General features: G+C 53.2%; 1 protein-coding gene across 1 annotated transcript in view; it reads left to right on the top strand.

The window, feature by feature from the left end:
• LOC137440035 (replication protein A 70 kDa DNA-binding subunit-like) overlaps positions 1–22,197 on the top strand; it is a 172,423-nt gene that overhangs the window by 26,927 nt on the left and 123,299 nt on the right. Inside the window, exons 4-5 of the mRNA XM_078768297.1 lie at positions 9,610–9,718; positions 18,265–18,383. Coding sequence (XP_078624423.1) covers positions 9,610–9,718; positions 18,265–18,383 — 228 coding nt within the window. The remainder of the gene's footprint in view (positions 1–9,609; positions 9,719–18,264; positions 18,384–22,197) is intronic.

Below are 22,197 nucleotides of genomic sequence, written 5' to 3'. Positions count from 1 at the left end.
AATGATTACTGTATACGATGGAGGCTGTAGTCTACTGGGAGGCTGCGCACATATTTGAAAGGTGGTGGGAAATTACCTGTGTCAAGCTTCATAATCTAAACAAATCTGGAAATAAGTTGCCATGGAAACCATGCTACTTACATGCCATTACGTCATGTTTAAACAAACTTGTATTTAACTTAAACTTAGGCTTATGTTCATGCTTTTCTTTCTGGTGAAATGAACGAATTCAGTGAATTCAGGACAGTCATTCAAAGGTGTATCGATGTTTCAGATAAAGTATGCCTTGGAAAAGATACAGTACTAACTCTAGACCATCAGTTGTACTGTATAGCGAAAGAGCAAGATACAGTACTAACTCTAGACCTTCAGTTGTACTGTATAGCGAAAGAACAAGACACAGTCCTAACTCTAGACCTTCAGTTGTACTGTATAGCGAAAGAACAAGACACAGCACTATCTCTAGACCATCAGTTGTACTGTATAGCGAAAGAACAAGACACAGTCCTAACTCTAGACCTTCAGTTGTACTGTATAGCGAAAGAACAAGACAAAGCACTAACTCTAGACCATCAGTTGTACTGTATGGCGAAAGAGCAAGATACAGTACTAACTCTAGACCATCAGTTGTACTGTATAGCGAAAGAACAAGACACAGCACTATCTCTAGACCATCAGTTGTACTGTATAGCGAAAGAACAAGACACAGTCCTAACTCTAGACCTTCAGTTGTACTGTATAGCGAAAGAACAAGACAAAGCACTAACTCTAGACCATCAGTTGTACTGTATGGCGAAAGAGCAAGATACAGTACTAACTCTAGACCATCAGTTGTACTGTATAGCGAAAGAACAAGACACAGCACTATCTCTAGACCATCAGTTGTACTGTATGGCGAAAGAGCAAGATACAGTACTAACTCTAGACCATCAGTTGTACTGTATAGCGAAAGAACAAGACACAGCACTAACTCTAGACCATCAGTTGTACTGTATGGCGAAAGAGCAAGACACAGTCCTAACTCTAGACCTTCAGTTGTACTGTATAGCGAAAGAACAAGACACAGCACTATCTCTAGACCATCAGTTGTACTGTATAGCGAAAGAACAAGACACAGTCCTAACTCTAGACCTTCAGTTGTACTGTGTAGCGAAAGAACAAGACAAACCACTAACTCCAGACCATCAGTTGTACTGTATAGCGAAAGAGCAAGATACTGAAGCACGGTGTTACGCACGCTGCTTGTAAGCAAGGAGGAAGCGGACAACGCGGTAAGTTGTAAGAGTCTTTATTCAAGAGCTCCACTGTAACACTGGAGCGTTCCGGGCTGCGCGCCCGGTGTATATCCCGCGGCCACGCCTACCCCTCGGGCGTGGCCGCCGCCCACTTGGTGCGCGGAATGATGCCCTCGTGCCAGTGAGCTTTCGTGTCTGCCACAATACTGTACTAACTCTCGACCATCAGTTGTACTGTATAGCAAAAGAACAAGACACAGCACTATCTCTAGACCATCAGTTGTACTGTATAGCGAAAGAACAAGACACAGCACTATCTCTAGACCAGCAGTTGTACTGTATAGTGAAAGAACAAGACACAGCACTATCTCTAGACCATCAGTTGTACTGTATAGCGAAAGAGCAAGACACAGTCCTAACTCTAGACCTTCAGTTGGACTGTATAGCGAAAGAACAAGACACAGCACTATCCCTAGACCAGCAGTTGGACTGTATAGCGAAAGAACAAGACACAGCACTATCTCTAGACCATCAGTTGTACTGTATAGCGAAAGAACAAGACACAGCATTATCTCTAGACCAGCAGTTGCACTGTAGAGTGAAAGAACAAGACACAGCACTATCTCTAGACCATCAGTTGTACTGTATAGCGAAAGAGCAAGACAGTCCTAACTCTAGACCTTCAGTTGGACTGTATAGCGAAAGAACAAGACACAGCACTAACTCTAGACCATCAGTTGTACTGTATAGCGAAAGAACAAGACACAGCACTAACTCTAGAGTCTAGACCATCAGTTGTACTGTATAGCGAAAGAGCAAGATACAGTACTAACTCTAGACCATCAGTTGTACTGTATAGCGAAAGAACAAGACACAGCACTATCTCTAGACCATCAGTTGTACTGTATAGCGAAAGAGCAAGATACAGTACTAATTCTAGACCATCAGTTGTACTGTATAGCGAAAGAACAAGACACAGCACTATCTCTAGAGTCTAGACCATCAGTTGTACTGTATAGCGAAAGGAGAAGACACAGCACTATCTCTTGACCAGCAGTTGTACTGTATAGTGAAAGAACAAGACACAGCACTATCTCTAGACCATAAGTTGTACTGTATAGTGAAAGAACAAGACACAGTACTAACTCTAGACCAGCAGTTGTACTGTATAGCGAAATTGTGGGAGCTGTGCTCCACCTTGGTAGGCAGTGGGACGGCCCCACGCTTCGTGATGCGGTGCCCCAGGAAGTCGACGGCCGTTACGCCAAACTGGCATTTCGCCGGGTTGATGATGAGGCCGTGCTGGCTGAGGCGCTCAAAAAGCATGCGCAGGTGGACGAGGTGCTCCACCCGGGAAGTGCTGGCGATGAGAATGTCATCCAGGTAGACGAACAGAAAGGTGAGATTGCGCAGCACACTGTTCATCAGCCGCTGGAAGGCCTGGGCCGCGTTCTTAAGGCCGAACGGCATTCGGAGGAACTCGAAGAGGCCAAAAGGTGTAATTACAGCCGTCTTCGGAACGTCGGCCGGCCGGACAGGTACCTGGTGGTAGCCCCGAATCAGGTCGACCTTGGAGAAGATCACCCGCCCCGCCAAACTGGCAGAAAAGTCCTGTATGTGTGGTATCGGGTACCGGTCGGGGGTGGTGGTGGCGTCATTGAGGCGGCAGTAATCGCCGCATGGTTGCCATCCGCCACCCGGTTTGGGCACGATGTGCAGGGGCGAGGCCCACGCGCTATTCGAGCGCCGCACAATTCCCAATCACTCCAGCGCATCGAATTCCGCCTTTGCTATGGCGAGTTTGGCAAGGTCGAGGCGGCGAGCCCTGGCATAGACCGGTGGACCTGTGGTCGGGATGTGGTGTTCGACGCCGTGCTTGACGGTGACGGCCGAAAACGTCGGCTGCGTGAGGGCGGGAAACTCGGTGAGTATGCGGGTGAAATCGTCCACGGCCGGGAGCGCGCAGGCTAGCTTGGTCGGAGCGGAGCCGCTCAATGAGCAAGCGAGCGAGCTGAAGGTCTCCGCGTTGATGAGCCGACGCCGTTTGACGTCGACCAAAAGCCCATGCACGCAAAGAAAATCTGCACCCAGCAAGGCCATGGGCACGTTCGCCGTGATGAAGTCCCACCTGAAGCGCTGGCCCCCGAAGCAGAATGTGACGCTGCGCGAACCGAAGGTGCGGATGGAGGAACCGTTTGCGGCGACCAAGGCGGGGCCGCAAAGCGCGGCCTGTTTGTCCTCCACCGAGGTGGGTATCACGCTCAGCTGAGCGCCGGTGTCACACAAAAAACGCCGCCCGGACTCCGTGTCCGTGATAAACAGAAGGCTTCCTGAATGGCCGGCGCTCATGGCAGGCAGCGAGCGACGGCCTGGTCGTTTCCCGCCCCGCCGAAAGTGCACGGTGGGCAGCACGTTCTGGCCTTCTGCCCGAACCTGGCATGGTAATAGCACATGGTCCGCTCTGGTGGAGGCTCCGGCGGTCGCGTCGGGTTCGGTCGACGGGGCGTCGCGGCGGCCGCAGCCGTCAGTGGCGCGGACTCGGCCGGTGGAGGCGCCGGTCGTGGCGCGGGCATTGCCTCGGTCGGCCCAGGGTCCCAGGCGGCCGCTCCGACGTGTCGCCTGGCTGAGAAAAATTTATCGGCCTCCTTGGCCAGGGCGCGAGGGTCCGTGATGGGCGAATTAGCCAAAGCTAACCGTACCTGCCCGGGTAGCCACTGGAGAAACAGCTCGCGGAAGAGGAAGTCCGGGCTGTGGCCACCGATTGTGGGAGCTGTGCTCGCACGATAAAATCGGACAAAATGGACGATGCCAGGAATTAAGTTTCTCTGAGCTATTTATTCCCAGCTCACTCAAACGAACTCAAAGCACTGAATCAGCCCATCGAACAGGCGGCAATATATATCAGAAACTCAACACACAAAAGCCACGCCTCTCAGGCAGGGCGTGGTATGCAAATAGATAAGCCACGCCTCTCAATGGGGCGTGGTATGCAGGGCAAGCGTTCGCCCGGTAAAGGCAAGTCTCAACACGCCCGGGCGAGTCCGGACACGTGACCGCTCGCCGGTTGCGTCATCGGCCGGTGAAGGGTAATTGTGTCATGCTACCGGTAACCGCTACAAAATAACAATTCGTGTGACACACCTCAATCTGCGCTGTCTTTTACACACATTGCCTGCCTGTCTCAACATGGATCACAGATATACATGTTAAAGCATTCCTAAGCATGCATTTGTAGCGGCTACCGCTGGGTTTTCACAATCGCCTTGCACCTATCAAGGACGCGGAGCAATCACCATGCCGGGCTCATCCAGGACGCCCGGGCAGGCCCGCACTCAACTTGCCAGGCCTCGGTCGGGACGCCCGGGCATGCCCGGGCATGCCCGGGCAGGCTCGCCCTCAACTTGCCAGGCCGCAGCCAGGACGCTGGGCCACGCCCCCTCTCGCCTTTCCTGGGCAAACGCTCCGGGATAATATGTATATATATTGCTGCCCGATAAACGGGCTTTTCAGAGTGCCTGAGTGTTTGGTTTGATTAAAGCAACTCGGATGAATTCCAGCTTTTTGTCGCGTCCATTCTTCCGATCGACGTGGGAGCCCCAGCTCCTTCATTGGTGACCTACCGACATGGACACGGCAGTCGCCCTTAAACTGCCTACCTTCTGGGAGGCTCACGCGGCGGTTTGGTTCGCACAGGCGGATTCCCTGTTCGCCCTGCGAGGCATCACGGCCGACGACACCCGCTTCCACCATGTGGTAGCAGCGCTCGGTTCGGCCACCGCGGCCCGCGCCCTGAGCCTCCTCGAGAGCCCGCCAGCTGCTGACGAATACGGCGCGATTAAGAAGCTTCTCCTCGATGCTTTCGCCCTCCCATCGGCGGAACGCGCATGGCGCCTGCTCGACCTGCCCGAGCTCGGCGACATGCGCCCTTCCGAGCGAATGGACTACATGCTTTCACTGCTCGGCGAGCACTCTCCGGCATTCCTGTTCCGGGAGCTGTTCCTCCGTCAGCTGCCTAACCCGGTACGCCTCGCCCTGGCAAGCACGACGATCACAGATCCCCGGGCCCTTGCCAGAGAAGCCGACAAGATCTCCGCCGCAGGACAGCGCATCGCAGCGGCGACATGGGACCCACCGCCGTCCGACGCAACACCCATGGCGCCCGAGCACCCGGCACGGTCGACGACCGAACTGCCGACGCAATTGGCGGCCGCTACACCGAGCCGACCACCTCCAGCACGACGACCGGGGCCTCCACCTGACCAAGCGTGGTGTTACTATCATGCCAGGTTCGGACAGAAGGCCCGGACATGCCGACCCCCGTGCACCTTCGGCAGGCCGGGAAACGGCCGGGCCGGCGTTCATTACCAGCCATGAGCGCCGGCCACACGGGCAACTTACTGTTCATCATGGATAAAGCGTCCGGACGGCGCTTCCTGTGCGACACCGGCGCCCAACTGAGCGTCATACCCGCCTCTGACCAGGACAGGCAATCCGCGGTTTGCGGCCCCTCCTTGGTTGCGGCCAACGGATCGACCATCCGCACCTTCGGCCCACGCAACGTCACCCTCTGCTTCGGCGGCCAACGCTTTGCTTGGACGTTTGTAACCGCAAACGTGCCCATGGCTCTGCTAGGCGCCGACTTCCTCTGCGCACACGGACTGCTGGTGGACGTCCAACGGCGTCGTTTAATCAACGCCGAAACCTTCAGCTCCCTGGTATGCACATTGAGCAGCTCTGCGCCGACCGAGCTGGCATGCGCCATCCCGGCGGCGAACGAGTTTGCTCGCCTGCTCACGGATTTCCCGGCCCTCACGCGGCCGACGTTTTCGGCCGTCGCAGTACGGCATGGGATCGAGCACCACATACCAACCACGGGCCCGCCGGTCTACGCCAGGGCCCGCCGCCTCGACCCAGCCAAGCTCGCCATGGCGAAGGCCGAATTCGACGCGTTGGAGCACCTCGGCATCGTGCGGCGCTCCGATAGCGCGTGGGCCTCGCCACTGCACATCGTGCCAAAGCCGGGGGGTGGATGGCGCCCGTGTGGCGACTACCGCCGTCTCAATGATGCTACCACCCCCGACAGGTACCCGATCCCGCATATCCAAGACTTCTCCGCCCGTCTGGCGGGACGGGTCATTTTTTCGAAAATTGATCTCATATGGGGATATCACCAGGTACCTGTCAGGGCGGCCGACGTCCCTAAAACGGCAGTCATCACGCCGTTCAGCTTATTCGAATTCTTGCGGATGCCGTTTGGTCTCAAGAACGCGGCTCAGGCATTCCAGCGCTTGATGGACGGCGTGCTGCGTGACGTGCCGTTCCTTTTCGTTTACCTGGATGACATCCTCGTCGCCAGCACGTCCCGGGCCGAGCACCTCCTCCACCTCCGAACACTGTTCGGGCACCTCAGCGAGCACGGCCTCATCGTCAACCCGGCCAAATGCCACTTCGGCACGACGGCCGTTGATTTTTTGGGCTACCACATCACCAAGAACGGGGCCGTGCCGCTGCCAACCAAGGTCGAGGCCATCACCACGTTCCCGCGTCCCCGCACCATAAAGGCCCTGCAGGAATTCCTGGGAATGGTGAATTTTTATCACCGCTTCGTGCCCCGCGCTGCTCAACTCATGCGGCCCCTCTACGAAGCCCTTCGGGGCAAGCCGGCCAAGCACGACATCGCCTGGTCCGCAGCAATTGATGCGGCCTTCCAAAGCTCAAAGCGGGCCCTCGCCGACGCAACACTGCTCGCTCACCCGGTGCTCAACGCTCCCATCGCCCTCACCACGGATGCCTCCGACTACGCGGTGGGCGCCGTACATGAGCAATGGGTGAACGGGGTTTGGCAGCCACTCGCTTTTTTCAGCCGGCAGCTCCGGCCGAACGAGCTCAAATACAGCACGTTTGACCGGGAGCTCCTCGGTCTACACCTGGCCGTCCGCCATTTCCGCCACCTCCTGGAGGGCCGACCTTTCACGGCGTTCGTCGACCACAAGCCGTTGGTTTACGCCATGGCCAAGGTCACGGAGCCGTGGTCGGCCCGCCAACAGCGCCACCTCTCCGCCGTGTCGGAGTTTACCACGGACATCCGGCACGTCGCCGGCAAAAACAACGCCGTGGCCGACTGTCTTTCCCGGGCCAGCGCGAACGCGGTCCACCTGGGCGTGGACTTTGCGCTTATGGCGGCGGACCAAACCACCGACACCACGGTGCAAGCCCTCCGGGCGGCGGACACGGGCCTCCGCCTGGCCGACATCCCCTTCGCGGACACTGTCCTGCTCTGCGACGTCTCCCAAGGCCAGCCTCGCCCCATCGTGCCCGTCACCTGGCAACGCCGCATCTTCGCCTCCCTCCACGGCCTTTCCCACCCGGGCCGGAAAGCTTCCCAGAAGCTGGTGTCGGCGCGATTCGTCTGGCACGGCCTTCGTCGGGACGTCCGCGATTGGACCAGCACCTGCACGGCCTGCCAACGGGCCAAAGTCCACCGACACACCCAGGCCCCGCTGGCACCTTTCACCGTGCCCGAACGACGTTTCGACCACGTCAACGTGGATCTGGTGGGCCCCCTCCCCCCGTCACGGGGGTTCACACACCTGCTCACCATGGTGGACAGGACCACCAGGTGGCCGGAGGCCGTTCCCCTCGTCTCCACCACCACCGCCGACGTGGCGCAGGCTTTCATCGCCACCTGGGTCGCCCGCTTCGGCGCACCGGCGGACATCTCGTCAGACCGCGGACCACAGTTCACCTCCAAGCTGTGGGGCGCGGTCGCCCGCAACCTGGGGGTCAAGCTCCACCGTACTACGGCCTACCACCCCCAAGCAAACGGGTTGTGCGAGCGATTCCACCGCTCCATGAAGGCCGCGCTCATGGCCGGCCTTCAAGACGGCGGTTGGGCCGACCGGCTACCGTGGGTCCTTTTGGGCCTCCGCACGGCCCCCAAGGAGGACCTCCAGGCATCCACCGCCGAGCTTGTCTATGGCCAGGCGCTACGCATCCCGGGCGAATTCGTGCCCGACGCTACCAGTCCCTGGTCCGCAGCTCACCAGCGCTCGGACCTCCAGGAGGCCGCCCGACGGTTTGCCCCCGTGCCAACATCCCACCACGGTGACCCCCAGTCCTACGTCCCCCCAGCACTTCGCACAGCGGAGTATGTTTTTGTGCGTCACGACGCACATCGGGGGCCACTCCGGCCGCCGTACGACGGGCCCTTCCGGGTGCTGCGACGGGACGACAAGTCGTTCGTCATCGACATCGGCGGCAGGTCGGACCGGATTGCGGTGGACCGCCTCAAGCCGGCGCACGTGGACGTCGACCACCCACCACGGGTGGCCCTTCCGCCGCGGCGAGGCCGCCCCCCGTCCACGGTGCCCCCCACTCGACCGCCCACCACCACACCGGACCCCCTCCCACGACCCGCCAGGGGTCGCTTCGGCCGGGTCATCAGGACCCCCCTCAAATTGACCCTGCCGGTGCAAGTCGATTCTGGGGCGACGTGTGTAGCGGCTACCGCTGGGTTTTCACAATCGCCTTGCACCTATCAAGGACGCGGAGCGATCACCATGCCGGGCTCGTCCAGGACGCCCGGGCAGGCTCGCCCTCAACTTGCCAGGCCGCAGCCAGGACGCTGGGCCACGCCCCCTCTCGCCTTTCCTGGGCAAACGCTCCGGGATAATATGTATATTTATTGCTGCCCGATAAACGGGCTTTTCAGAGTGCCTGAGTGTTTGGTTTGATTAAAGCAACTCGGATGAATTCCAGCTTTTTGTCGCGTCCATTCTTCCGATCGACGTGGGAGCCCCAGCTCCTTCACATTCTTTTTAATTCTAACCTTTGTAGTACAACTCTTCACCTATAGGCCACAGGTAACATAGGTACTGCTTCCTTGTGGTTTGTGAGTGGGAATAACAGGAGCATATTGTGCTTTACGGTAATGGAATGGAGCATGTTGTGCTCTGAGGTAATCGGGCAGTCGCTCCTGATCGGGAGCAAGGTTGGGCTTCCATGAGGAGGCGGAACGTGTGGAGGTTGGGGCGGCATGGCGACTGGCTGGAAGCACACGTGTTGAGCTGTGATTAAACACTTTGCCTTTACTGGACTGGCATTCGTGTGATACACCCCAATCTGCGCTGTATTTTACCCACATTACCTGCCTGTCTCAACATGGATCACAGTCCACAGATATACATGTTAAAGCATTCCTAAGCATGCCTTCTTTGTAATTCTAACCTGTGTAGTACAACTCTTCACCTATAGGCCACAGGTAACATAGGTACTGCTTCCTTGTGGTTTGTGAGTGGGAGTAACAGGAGAATGTCATGTAATAGTAGATGCAATAGCTTGTAATCGCAATGGTGTGATATGTCGTGTTTCTCAGCCGTCATGTTGGCGACACAACTTAATCACCTGGTGGTTAGTGGCAAGATCACAGAGAATCGCATTGTTCGTCTCCAGAATTACAACTCGACAGAGCTGCGCGATGGCAGGTGAGTTGAGCTTTACCAACAAGTTGCATGCCACGTGGTATGTTAATAACATGATGGAAATGCAAGTTGCATGCCACATGGTATGTCCGATTCAACAAGGCCCTAAAAATACCATATAATGATAACAGTGTCCACGTCAACAAGGCCCGAAAAACACCATATAATGATAACAATGTCCGAGTCAACAAGGCCACAAAAACATGATATAATGATGTGTCCGAGTTAACAAGGCCCTAAAAACACGATATAATGATGTGTCCGAGTTAACAAGGCCCTAAAAACACGATATAATGATGTGTCCGAGTTAACAAGGCCCTAAAAACACGATATAATGATGTGTCCGAGTTAACAAGGCCCTAAAAAACACGATATTGAAGGAACTGCGCTCCAACGCGAGTCGAAAGAATTGACGCGACCAAAGACGGAATTCGTCCGAGTTGCTTTATTGAAACAAAACAGCTCAGGTATTCTGACAAGCCCGTTTATCGGGCAGCAATATATATACACATTTATGTCGGGAAGTTTGCCGGGCAAAAGCTATACCGGGCATGCCCGGGTGTCAAGGGCGAGCCTTGGAAAGGCGAGTCTGGACCTGCCCGGGCGTGTTTGGCTGCGGCCTGGCAAGTCGAGGCTGGGCGTGCCCGGGCGCTCTGGACGAGCACTGGAAAGGCGAGAGCGGGCATGCCCGGACGCTCTGGGCGAGCCCTGGAAAGGCGATAGCGGGCATGCCCGGACGCTCTGGGCGAGCCCTGGAAAGGCGATAGCGGGCATGCCCTGACGCTCTGGGCGAGCCCTGAAAAGGCGATAGCGGGCACGCCCGGATGCTCTGGGCGAGCCCTGGAAAGGCGAGAGCGGGCATGCCCGGGAAAGACGAGACCGGGCGTGCCCGGGAGGTTCGGGCGTGCCCGGGAACAGTGAGTCCGGGCATGCCCGGGGAGGCGCGTCTGGCCGTGTTCTGGCCGGTGCAAGGCGATTGTGTGCATTCAGCGGTAACCGCTACACACGCCCCTCCAGAATCGACCTGCACCGGCAGGGTCAATTTAAGGGGGGTCCGAATGACCCGGCCGAAGCGACCCCTGGAGGGTCGTGGGGAGGGGTCCGACGTGGTGGTGGGTGGTCGAGCGGGGGGAGCTGTGGACGGGGGGCGGCCTCGCCGTGGAGGAAGGGCCAACCGTGGTGGTCAGTTGACGTCCATGTGCGCCGGTTTGAGGCGGTCCACAGAAATCCGGTCCGGCCGGCCGCCGAAGTCGACGATGAAAGACTTGTCGCCCCGTCGCAGGACCCGGAAGGGCCCGTCGTACGGCGGCCGGAGTGGCCCCCGGTGCGCGTCATGACGCACAAAGACGTACTCCGCTGTGCGAAGCGCCGGGGGGACGTAGGACTGGGGGCCACCGTGGCGGGACGTCGGCACGGGGGCAAATCGTCGGGCGGCCTCCTGGAGGTCCGAGCGCTGGCGAGCGGCGGACCAGGGACTGGTAGCGTCGGGCACGAATTCGCCCGGGACGCGGAGCGGCTGGCCGTAGACAAGCTCGGCGGCGGACGCCTGGAGGTCTTCCTTGGGGGCCGTGCGAAGGCCCAAAAGGACCCACGGCAGCCGGTCGGTCCAACCGTCGTCCTGAAGGCCGGCCATGAGTGCGGCCTTCATGGAGCGGTGAAACCGCTCGCACAACCCGTTGGCTTGGGGGTGGTAGGCCGTGGTGCGGTGCAGCGTGACCCCCAACGAACGGGCGACCGCGCCCCAAAGCTCAGATGTGAACTGTGGGCCGCAGTCGGACGAGATGTCCGCTGGTGCGCCGAAGCGCGCGACCCAGGTGGAGATGAACGCCTGCGCCACGTCGGCGGTGGAGGTGGAGGCGAGGGGCACGGCCTCCGGCCACCTGGTGGTCCTGTCCACCATGGTGAGCAGGTGGGTGAACCCCCGCGAGGGGGGCAGGGGACCCACCAGGTCCACGTGGACGTGGTCGAAACGCCGTTCAGGCACGGCGAAAGGTGCCAGCGGGGCCTGGGTGTGGCGGTGGACCTTGACCCGCTGGCAGGCCGTGCAGGCGTTGGCCCAGTCGCGGATGTTTCGTCGAAGGCTGTGCCAGACGAAACGCGCCGACACCAGCTTCTGAGAAGCTTTCCGGCCCGGGTGAGAAAGGCCGTGGATGGAGGCGAAGATGCGGCGCTGCCAGGAAACGGGCACGATGGGGCGAGGCTGGCCCTGTGAGACGTCGCAGAGCAGGACGGTGCCCGCGAAGGGAATGTCGGCCAGGCGGAGGCCCGTGTCCGCCGCACGGAGTGCCTGCACTGAGGCGTCGGTGGTCTGGTCGGCCGCCATGAGCACGAAGTCCACGCCGAGGTGGACCGCGTTCGCGCTGGCCCGAGAAAGACAGTCGGCCACGGCGTTGTCTTTGCCGGCGACGTGCCGGATGTCCGTGGTGAGGGCGATGGGCGCATTGAGCACCGGGTGAGCCAGCAGCGTTGCATCGGCGAGGGCCCGTTTGGCGCTGGCGAAGGCCGCGTCCATGGCCGCAGACCAAACAATGTCATGCTTGGCCGGCTTGCCCCGGATGGCCTCGTAAAGGGGCCGCATGAGCTGAGCAGCGCGGGGCACGAATCGGGGATAAAAATTCACCATGCCGAGGAACTCTTGGAGGGCCTTGATGGAACGGGGACGCGGGAACATGGTGTAGGCCTCGACCTTGGTCGGCAGCGGCACGGCCCCGGTCTTGGTGATGCGGTGGCCCAAAAAGTCAACGGTCGTCGCGCCGAAGTGGCATTTGACCGGGTTGACAATTAAGCCATGCTCGCTGAGGCGACCGAACAGTGTTCGGAGGTGGAGGAGGTGCTCGGCGCGGGACGTGCTGGCGACGAGGATATCGTCCAGATAGACGAAAAGAAACGGCAGGTTGCGCAGCACGCCGTCCATCAAGCGCTGGAACGCCTGGGCCGCGTTCTTGAGGCCAAACGGCATCCGCAAAAATTCGAACAGGCCGAACGGCGTGATGACGGCCGTCTTCGGGACGTCGGCCGCCCGGACAGGTACCTGGTGGTAGCCGCGTATCAGGTCAATTCTCGAAAAGATGACCCGTCCCGCCAAACGGGCGGAAAAGTCCTGAATATGCGGGATCGGGTACCTGTCGGGGGTGGTAGCGTCATTGAGATGGCGGTAGTCGCCACACGGGCGCCATCCACCCCCCGGCTTTGGCACGATGTGCAGTGGCGAGGCCCACGTGCTATCGGAGCGCCGCACGATGCCGAGGTGCTCCAACGCGTCGAACTCGGCCTTCGCCACGGCGAGCTTGGCCGGGTCGAGGCGGCGGGCCTTGGCGTAGTCCGGCGGGCCCGTAGTGGGTATGTGGTGCTCGATCCCGTGCCGCACCGCGACGGCCGAAAACGTCGGCCGCGTGAGGGCCGGGAATTCCGCGAGCAGGCGATCGAACTCGTTCGCTGCCAGGAGGGCGCATGCCAGTTCGGTCGGCGCGGAGCTGCTCATCGTGCACGCCAGGGAGCTGAAGGTCTCGGCGTTGACAAGGCGACGATGTTTGACGTCGACCAGCAGCCCGTGCGCGCAGAGGAAGTCGGCGCCCAGCAAAGCCATGGGGACGCAGGCGGTCACAAAAGTCCATTGAAAACGCTGGCTGCCGAAGCAGAGGGTGACGACGCATGGGCCGAAAGTGCGTATGGCCGAGCCATTAGCAGCGACCAAAGAGGGGCCGCAAACGGCGTCCCGCCTGTCCTACTCAGAGGCGGGTATGACGCTCAGTTGGGCACCGGTGTCACACAGGAAACACCGCCCAGACGCTTTGTCCCGAATAAACAGCAAGTTGCCCGAGTGGCCGGCGCTCATGGCTGGGAATGAACGCCGGCCCGGCCGTTTCCCGACCTGCCGAAAGTGCACGGGGGCCGGCACGTCCGAGCCTTGTGTCCGAACCTGGCGTGGTAATAACACCACGCCCGGTCAGGTGGAGGCCCCGGCCGTCATGTCGGAAGCGGGCGGTGCGGCGTGGCGGCCGCCAGTTGCACCAGCAGTTCGGCCTCCAACCGCGCAGGGTGCTCGGGCGTCGTGGGCGTCGCCTCGGACGGCGGCGGGCTCCAGGTAACCGCGCCGATGTGCTGGCCCGCCGAGGAGATCTTATCGGCTTCCCTGGCGAGGGCGCGGGAATCCGTGATCAACGTGCCAGCCAGGGCGAGGCGTACCGGGTGAGGCAGCTGGCGAAGGAACAGCTCGCGGAACAGAAAATCCGGAGAGTGCTCACCGAGCAACGAGAGCATATAGTCCATGCGCTCGGACGGGCACGTGTCGCCGAGCTCGGGCAGAGCGAGCAGGCGCCGTGCGCGTGCTGCCAGTGAGAGGGCGAAAGCGTCGAGGAGGAGTGTCTTCAGTGCGTCGTATTTGTCAGCAGCTGGCGGGTGCTCGAGGAGGCTCAAGGCGCGGGCCGCGGTGGCGGAACCGAGCGCCGCCACAACATGGTGGAAGCGGGTGTCGTCCGCGGTGATGCCTCGCAGGGCGAACTGAGAGTCCGCCTGAGTGAACCAAACAGCCGCGTGAGCCTCCCAGAAGGTAGGCAGTTTAAGCGTCACTGCCGTATCCATGTCGGTAGGTCACCAATGAAGGAACTGCACTCCAACGCGAGTCGAAAGAATTGACGCGACCAAAGACGGAATTCGTCCGAGTTGCTTTATTGAAACAAAACAGCTCAGGTATTCTGACAAGCCCGTTTATCGGGCAGCAATATATATACACATTTATGTCGGGAAGTTTGCCCGGGAAAAGCTATACCGGGCATGCCCGGGTGTCAAGGGCGAGCCTTGGAAAGGCGAGTCTGGACCTGCCCGGGCGTGTTTGGCTGCGGCCTGGCAAGTCGAGGCTGGGCGTGCCCGGGTGCTCTGGACGAGCACTGGAAAGGCGAGAGCGGGCATGCCCGGACGCTCTGGGCGAGCCCTGGAAAGGCGATAGCGGGCATGCCCGGACGCTCTGGGCGAGCCCTGGAAAGGCAATAGCGGGCATGCCCGGACGCTCTGGGCGAGCCCTGAAAAGGCGATAGCGGGCATGCCCGGACGCTCTGGGCGAGCCCTGGAAAGGCGAGAGCGGGCATGCCCGGGAAAGACGAGACCGGGCGTGCCCGGGAGGTTCGGGCGTGCCCGGGAACAGTGAGTCCGGGCATGCCCGGGAGAGGCGCGTCTGGCCGTGTTCTGGCCGGTGCAAGGCGATTGTGTGCATCCAGCGGTAACCGCTACAATATAATGATAACAATACCCGAGTCAACAAGGCCATAAAAACATGATAAAATGATGTGTCCGAGTTAACAAGGCCCGAAAAACACGATATTGAAGGAGCTGCGCTCCAACGCGAGTCGAAAGAAGTGACGCGACCAAAGACGGAATTCGTCCGAGTTGCTTTATTGCAACAAAACAGCTCAGGTATTCTGACAAAAGCCCGTTTATCGGCAGCAATATATATACACATTTATGTCGGGAAGTTTGCCCGGCAAAAGCTATACCGGGCATGCCCGGGTGTCAAGGGCGAGCCTTGGAAAGGCGAGTCTGGACCTGCCCGGGCGTGTTTGGCTGCGGCCTGGCAAGTCGAGGCTGGGCGTGCCCGGGCGCTCTGGACGAGCACTGGAAAGGCGAGAGCGGGCATGCCCGGACGCTCTGGGCGAGCCCTGGAAAGGCGATAGCGGGCATGCCCGGACGCTCTGGGCGAGCCCTGGAAAGGCGATAGCGGGCATGCCCGGACGCTCTGGGCGAGCCCTGGAAAGGCGATAGCGGGCATGCCCGGACGCTCTGGGCGAGCCCTGGAAAGGCGATAGCGGGCATGCCCGGACGCTCTGGGCGAGCCCTGGAAAGGCGATAGCGGGCATGCCCGGACGCTCTGGGCGAGCCCTGGAAAGGCGAGAGCGGGCATGCCCGGGAAAGACGAGACCGGGCGTGCCTGGGAGGTTCGGGCGTGCCCGGGAACAGTGAGTCCGGGCATGCCCGGGAGAGGCGCGTCTGGCCGTGTTCTGGCCGGTGCAAGGCGATTGTGTGCATCCAGCGGTAACCGCTACACAATAATGATAACAATGTCCGAGTCAACTAGGCCATGAAAACATGATATAATGATGTGTCCGAGTTAACAAGGCCCTAAATACACGATATAATGACAACAATGACCGAGTTAACAAGGCATTAAAAACACGATATAATGATAACTGTGTTACACTAATGATAACTCAGACATTGCATACAGAATAACAGGAGTAATAATAACATATTACACTAATAACAGTAATACAGAATAACAGGAGTAATAATAATATATTACACTAATAACAGTAATACATAATAACAGGAGTAATAATAACATATTACACTAATAACAGTAATACATAATAACATATTACACTAATAACAGTAATACAGAATAACAGGTATAATAATAACATATTCCACTAATAACAGTAATACATAATAACAGGAGTAATAATAACATATTACACTAATAACAGTAATACATAATAACAGGAGTAATAATAACATATTACACTAATAACAGTAATACATAATAACAGGAGTAATAATAACATATTACACTAATAACAGTAATACATAATAACAGGAGTAATAATAACATTACACTAATAACAGTAATACATATTAACAGGAGTAATAATAATATTGTCGCGCGAATACCCTCGGTTAATACTGTGGGCTCGCGGATGGCCAAAGGGGCTTTAATGGAGGCGACGGTCGACTGCGGATTTGACTAACAAGCACAGGAGGAAGAAGGAAGAGGAAGAAGTGGCGAGCTCTTACCTGCAGTGATCTCACCCACAGTCTTCAACCCTGCATATTAATGAACTCGAACACGGGAGGTAAAATGAACAAAAATAGACGATTTATTACGAAACCCGATACAAGGAAACGCTACAGTAAATAAATAATGTTCCTAGATCGGGATCCCGCACACAGACTTCATATACAGGACAAAGGGAGAACGAATAAAATAAATGTCCCATCATGTTGTGGATGCGTCTTATCTGTCTGCAGTGGTGTGTCCGTAGTCCAACGCGTCTCCATACGGCTCCGATGCTGGTGCGAAGAAGGCCTCCGTCCGCCTCACCCACGCTCCGCTGGGCCCCGAGTCACCCGCTCGCGCCGGCCTTGTCTGTTCAACGGCACGCCTCGCTCCCCGCTCGTTGGTCGCATGCGAGGTCCCGTTTGCTCGCAGCACCGAGCCTCGCTCCAAGCACCAAGAGCACTAAGACCAAGCCTCACTCCAAGCACCAAGAGCACTATGACCACAAGCAGCAAGACAACGAGCACCAAAACCACGAGCACCAAAAGCACCACGAAGAACCCAGGGAAGACAACGACCGCAGAAATCTCCAAGCACCAAGAGCATGCGCAGAAACAGAGCGAAGAGAGAGCTAAGAGTCCAGCGTGAAGAGACCATGTGTTATGGTGTTAAAATACCATGTGTTATGGTGTTAAAATAGCATGTTATGGTGACAAAATACCATTTGTTATGATGCCAAAATACCATGTGTTATGGTGCCAAAATACCATGTGTTATGGTGCCAAAATACCATGTGTTATGCTGCCAAAATACCATGTGTTATGGTGCCAAAATACCATGTGTTATGGTGCAAAAATACTATGTGTTATGGTGCCAAAATACCATGTGTTATGGTGCCAAAATACCATGTGTTATGGTGCCAAAATACCATGTGTTATGGTGCCAAAATACTATGTATTATGGTGCCAAAATACCATGTGTTATGGTGCCAAAATACCATGTGTTATGGTGCCAAAATACCATGTGTTATAGTGCCAAAATACCATGTGTTATGGTGCCAAAATACCATGTGTTATGGTGCCAAAATACCATGTGTTATGGTGCCAAAATACCATGTGTTATGGTGCCAAAATACCATGTGTTATGGTGCCAAAATACCATGTGTTATGGTGTTAAAATAGCATGTGTTATGGTGTTAAAATAGCATGTGTTATGGTGCCAAAATACCATGTGTTATGGTGCCAAAATACCATGTGTTATGGTGCCAAAATATCATGTGTTATGGTGCCAAAATACCATGTGTTATGGTGACAAAATACCATGTGTTATGATGCCAAATGCCACGTGTTATGGTGACAAAATACCATGTGTTATGGTGCCAAAATACCATGTGATGTGTACCAAAATACCATGTTATGGTGCCAAAATATCATGTGTTTTGGTGTCAACATACCATGTCTTTTGGTGCTAACATACCATGTGCTACGTAGTGTTATGTTATACCATGTTATACCATGTGTTATGTATCAAAATACCATAAATGAAAAAAGCACGGAAAATTCCCATCGGTTGACAACCACTTTGTAGGCTTGATGGGCCTAATTGTCTCCTGCTTGAAGTTCCTTATATGATAATCATTTTGAAAAAACGTTTACTCACAAACCAGAACTGTCATGTTTTCATCTTCAGCAGCAATAAATGTGATTCCGTTTTTCACACCCAATCTAAACTTGTCTGGTATGGTATCAGAAACATTACTCAAGTGATCTCCTTGGCTATACAGACGTCTCATTTTGGTGCTGGAGTTGGAGGTGCTGAATGTGGAAGGTGTACAACAAGAGGGTGTCATTGAAGACAAGCAGGCTACAGTGGGACAAGCAATTACACCTCAACGGAATTCAGGTCAGGATCAGCAAAAACCTTTAAAATCATATTCTCCATATCCATTCATTAAACATGAATAAGAGACTTATTTCAAGGTGTTGTTCATCCTGTTCCGAAGTTACATTTTTGGCATGAACAACTGAATCATAGCAGAAGAACGCATATTGAGGAAACGAATCACAGCCTGAGTTTGGGGTCTCTCTCAACAATCGTCATAACCCGGCTATCTCTAAGGAATCCCGAAAGATGTCACTCCTCTAGTTCAAAACTTTTTCAGTGCAATAAATATATGCCTGGTGTTGGCTTAACGCTTGGGGTGCTGATTTGGGATTTTAGGGTCCTGAGTTCAAATCCGGGTCGGTTGTTGAATTAACATCAGGTGGTGTTGACTCAGGCTGCAATCCCCCCGATGTCGGCAAAGTGAGCACCAGCTTACTGGGATGAATGAGCCATTGGAGTGCCCTGCGTAGGAGTGACGCCCCGACCAGGATTGTGCCCAATAGTCAAGAAACTGCTTCGGCAGCCATATGTGTCTGATGATGCTTATTGAGGAACGGGCTTGTTTTACCTGAGGATAATGACTGTACCTGAGTTGCTGTGTTGTCATGATTTACACCAATCATAATACAAACAAGTACAGATACATTCAAAGTACACCGCCCCCATGCCAAATAATTAAATATCCTACAGTGCGGCTCATAGAGATTGCATTGGGAGGGAGAGGTGTACAATAATTGATTGATTAATTTAATAATTAAAATCAATAAAAGATTATCATAAAATATTTTCTTCATCAATTGGCTAATAACATAACTAAACCACTAGTGCTTCATCCGAAGATGTATCTTTTAGAAATGTAATTAAACAAGTCATTAATAAAAAATTATATAATTAATTGATTATTCAATAAATAATTAATCGATTAAATAAATTAATCAATAAATCAAAAATATCCTTTATGGCCACATCACCTGGTCACTGTCATGTCCAAATATTAGCAAAAGGTGCCTGAGATATTGCCCAGAAGAGAAAGAAAATAAATAAATGATTAATAATGAGAATAAATAAATAATAAACATAAAAAAATTAAATAGTTAATCAATTGGCTCATAGAATACATAAACCACCACCATCTCATCCGAATCTGTAACTTAAAAAAATTAATTAATTAACTCATTCATCGAATAATTAAATAATTAATCGATTAATTAATTGATCAATAAATAAGAAAATACCTTTTACAGCCAAATCACTTGGTCATTGTCATGTCCAAATATCAGCTTCCTAGCTCAAAAGGTGCCTGAGATATTGCCCAGATGAGAAAGAAAATAAATAAATAATTCATAATAAAAATAAATAAAGAATAATAAATAAAATAATAATAATTAATCAATTCGCCAATAGAACACATAAACCACCACCATTTCATCCGAATCTGTAACAAAAAATAAAAATAAAAAATTCGTCATTAATCAAATAATTAAATAATTAATCGATTAATTGATTGATCAACAAGTACAGATACATTCAAAGTATGTTTTTTTGTTTGACATTTGACACATGTGTTTGACATGACATGATGACATGTGTCCTTGTGTTTTATACTTCTCCCCCCCCCCCCCTCCCCCCCTTCCCACGCCTCCTCCCCCCAAGCCCTCTCCCTCCCACACATCTCCCTGCTCTTAAATGTGTGCTCTCAAGTGTTTGTGTGCTTCCCCTTCTCTTGTCTTCCGCTCCCTCTTTTTATATATTTTGTTTGTCTGGTTGATTTGTTTGTGAAGTAAATGTCAGCTCTTTCACGAGCCTCGATTCAGTATACAAAAAAAAAAGAAAAAAAAAAAAAAAAGTACACCGCCCCCATGCCAAATAATTAAATATCCTACAGCGCGGCATTGCCGGGGCGCCTCCGGCACCCGGCAATACCACAGTGCAGCTCATAGAGACTGCATTGGGAGGGAGAGGTGTACAATAATTGATTGATTAATTGTATAATGCTAATATAATGCTAATTGTATAATAATTCATAATAATAATTAAATTAAAGAAAATAAATAAATAATTCATAATAAAAATAAATAAATAATAATAATAAAAAAATTCAATTATTAATCATTTCGGTCATAGAACACATAAACCACCACCATTTCATCAGAATCTGTAACTTAAAAAAAGAAGTTTTTAGTCATTAATCGAATAATTAAATAATTAATCGATTAATTGATTAATTTATTAATTAATAAATCAAAAATAGCCTTTGCAGCCAAATCACCTGGTCATTGGCATGTCCAAATATCAGCTTCCTTACTCAAAAGGTGCCTGAGTTAATGGTCAGAAGAGAAAGGATATTTAATTAATTAAATAAGTACTTAATTAATCGATAATAATTAAATAACTCCTCAATTAATTGATTAATCAAAAAACAAAAAATACTGTTTTTGACAAAGTACTTCCTCACTATTGTGCCGAAATTTCAGCTTTGTAGCTCAAAGGATGGCTGAGATATCACCGGGACAAACAAGGAAACAAGAAAGCAAGAAAGCAAGAAAACAAACAACCAGGGTGAAAACTGAGTACTCCCTTTCAGCGTGCGTCACTGCCGAGCCCCCTTCGGTGCCCGGAAATGATGTTATGCAGCGCCTAGAGATGGCATTGGAAATGAGCGGTGTACAACAATTATTTTGCCCGAATTTATTTGTAGTGTTTGTGATATTACATTTTATAAATAATTTAAGTGACAAGGCATCGAGTCTCAGCTGTCTCCAACCAACGAGTCAACTCTCAACTCAACTCTCCAACTCAACAAATAAAACAAAGTAGTTTTATTTCGTGATGACGTGAGATACAAAACACGACGTCATCTACATCATGATCTGTTTTGCCAAATCCTCTTAAGAAGCATCATCATCATCCCGAAAGGTGGGGAGGGATACTGGGTAAATCAGCATACGTATCACTTTGCATATGATTCAATTGACTTTGGCAGAGTTAAAACAACTAGCAACGGTACCTGCCTTATGGGCGGGGCTTCTATTGGGATGCCCAAATGAAAAGGCAAAATATCAGAAATTGAAGGCTTTTTTATTTTAAACGATTCATATGAACATCCGTTAAATCATATCACACGCAAATCGTCAAAATCTAAACAGTATTTGTAGAATTTCAATAAAAGCCACATCACTGTTCATATCGGTAAATATTATGCCATCGTGTTTGGAAAAACTGGATAATTGGGGAAAAAATTGGGGAAAATTTGGGGAAAAATGGGAAAATTTTGGGGAAAAAATTGGAAAAACAATATAGCCTATTTTACTCTAGGGGGTCCCAGGAATACCCACCCAAAATTTCGTTGCGATCGGTTCAGCCGTTTTTGCGGTACCTGGGAACAGACACAGACAGACAGACAGACATTTGGTGAATTATAGTAAGAAGATGCTTCGCCTGGGAAGGATAAGATTGCACAATGTTGCCTGCTCAGTGAGTCAAGCTTGAAGGGAAGAAACACTCATATACATCGTTCTAATGCTGATTCGTGGTCAATGAACTTTACAAATAGAGCAATTCCAGAGACGACACGGTTTTGCGCCAATTACAACGTGACAAAGTTACTGTTACGTGCTCCTCCCCAGACCCTGGTCACGCGGTGTACCTCCGAGCCCCGAGAAGAGTCACGGCAGAAAGATGTGTTATTCTGTATGCCAAGGATCAATGGTGAAACCACACCAATTGTTACCAACAAACAAGTATTGTATTAAGGTCACACAAGAATAACGGTACAGTAACAATATTAATCAAAAGTACAATCAATATATATCATTCCGATGATGGTACCATC

The sequence above is a fragment of the Myxine glutinosa genome, chromosome 14, assembly GCF_964187855.1.
Source record: "Myxine glutinosa chromosome 14, kmMyxGlut1.1, whole genome shotgun sequence".
NCBI classification, from domain to species: Eukaryota; Metazoa; Chordata; class Myxini; order Myxiniformes; family Myxinidae; genus Myxine; species Myxine glutinosa.
The sequence above is the reverse complement of the archived record's forward strand: the minus strand, read 5'-3'. Positions and strand labels throughout refer to the sequence as shown.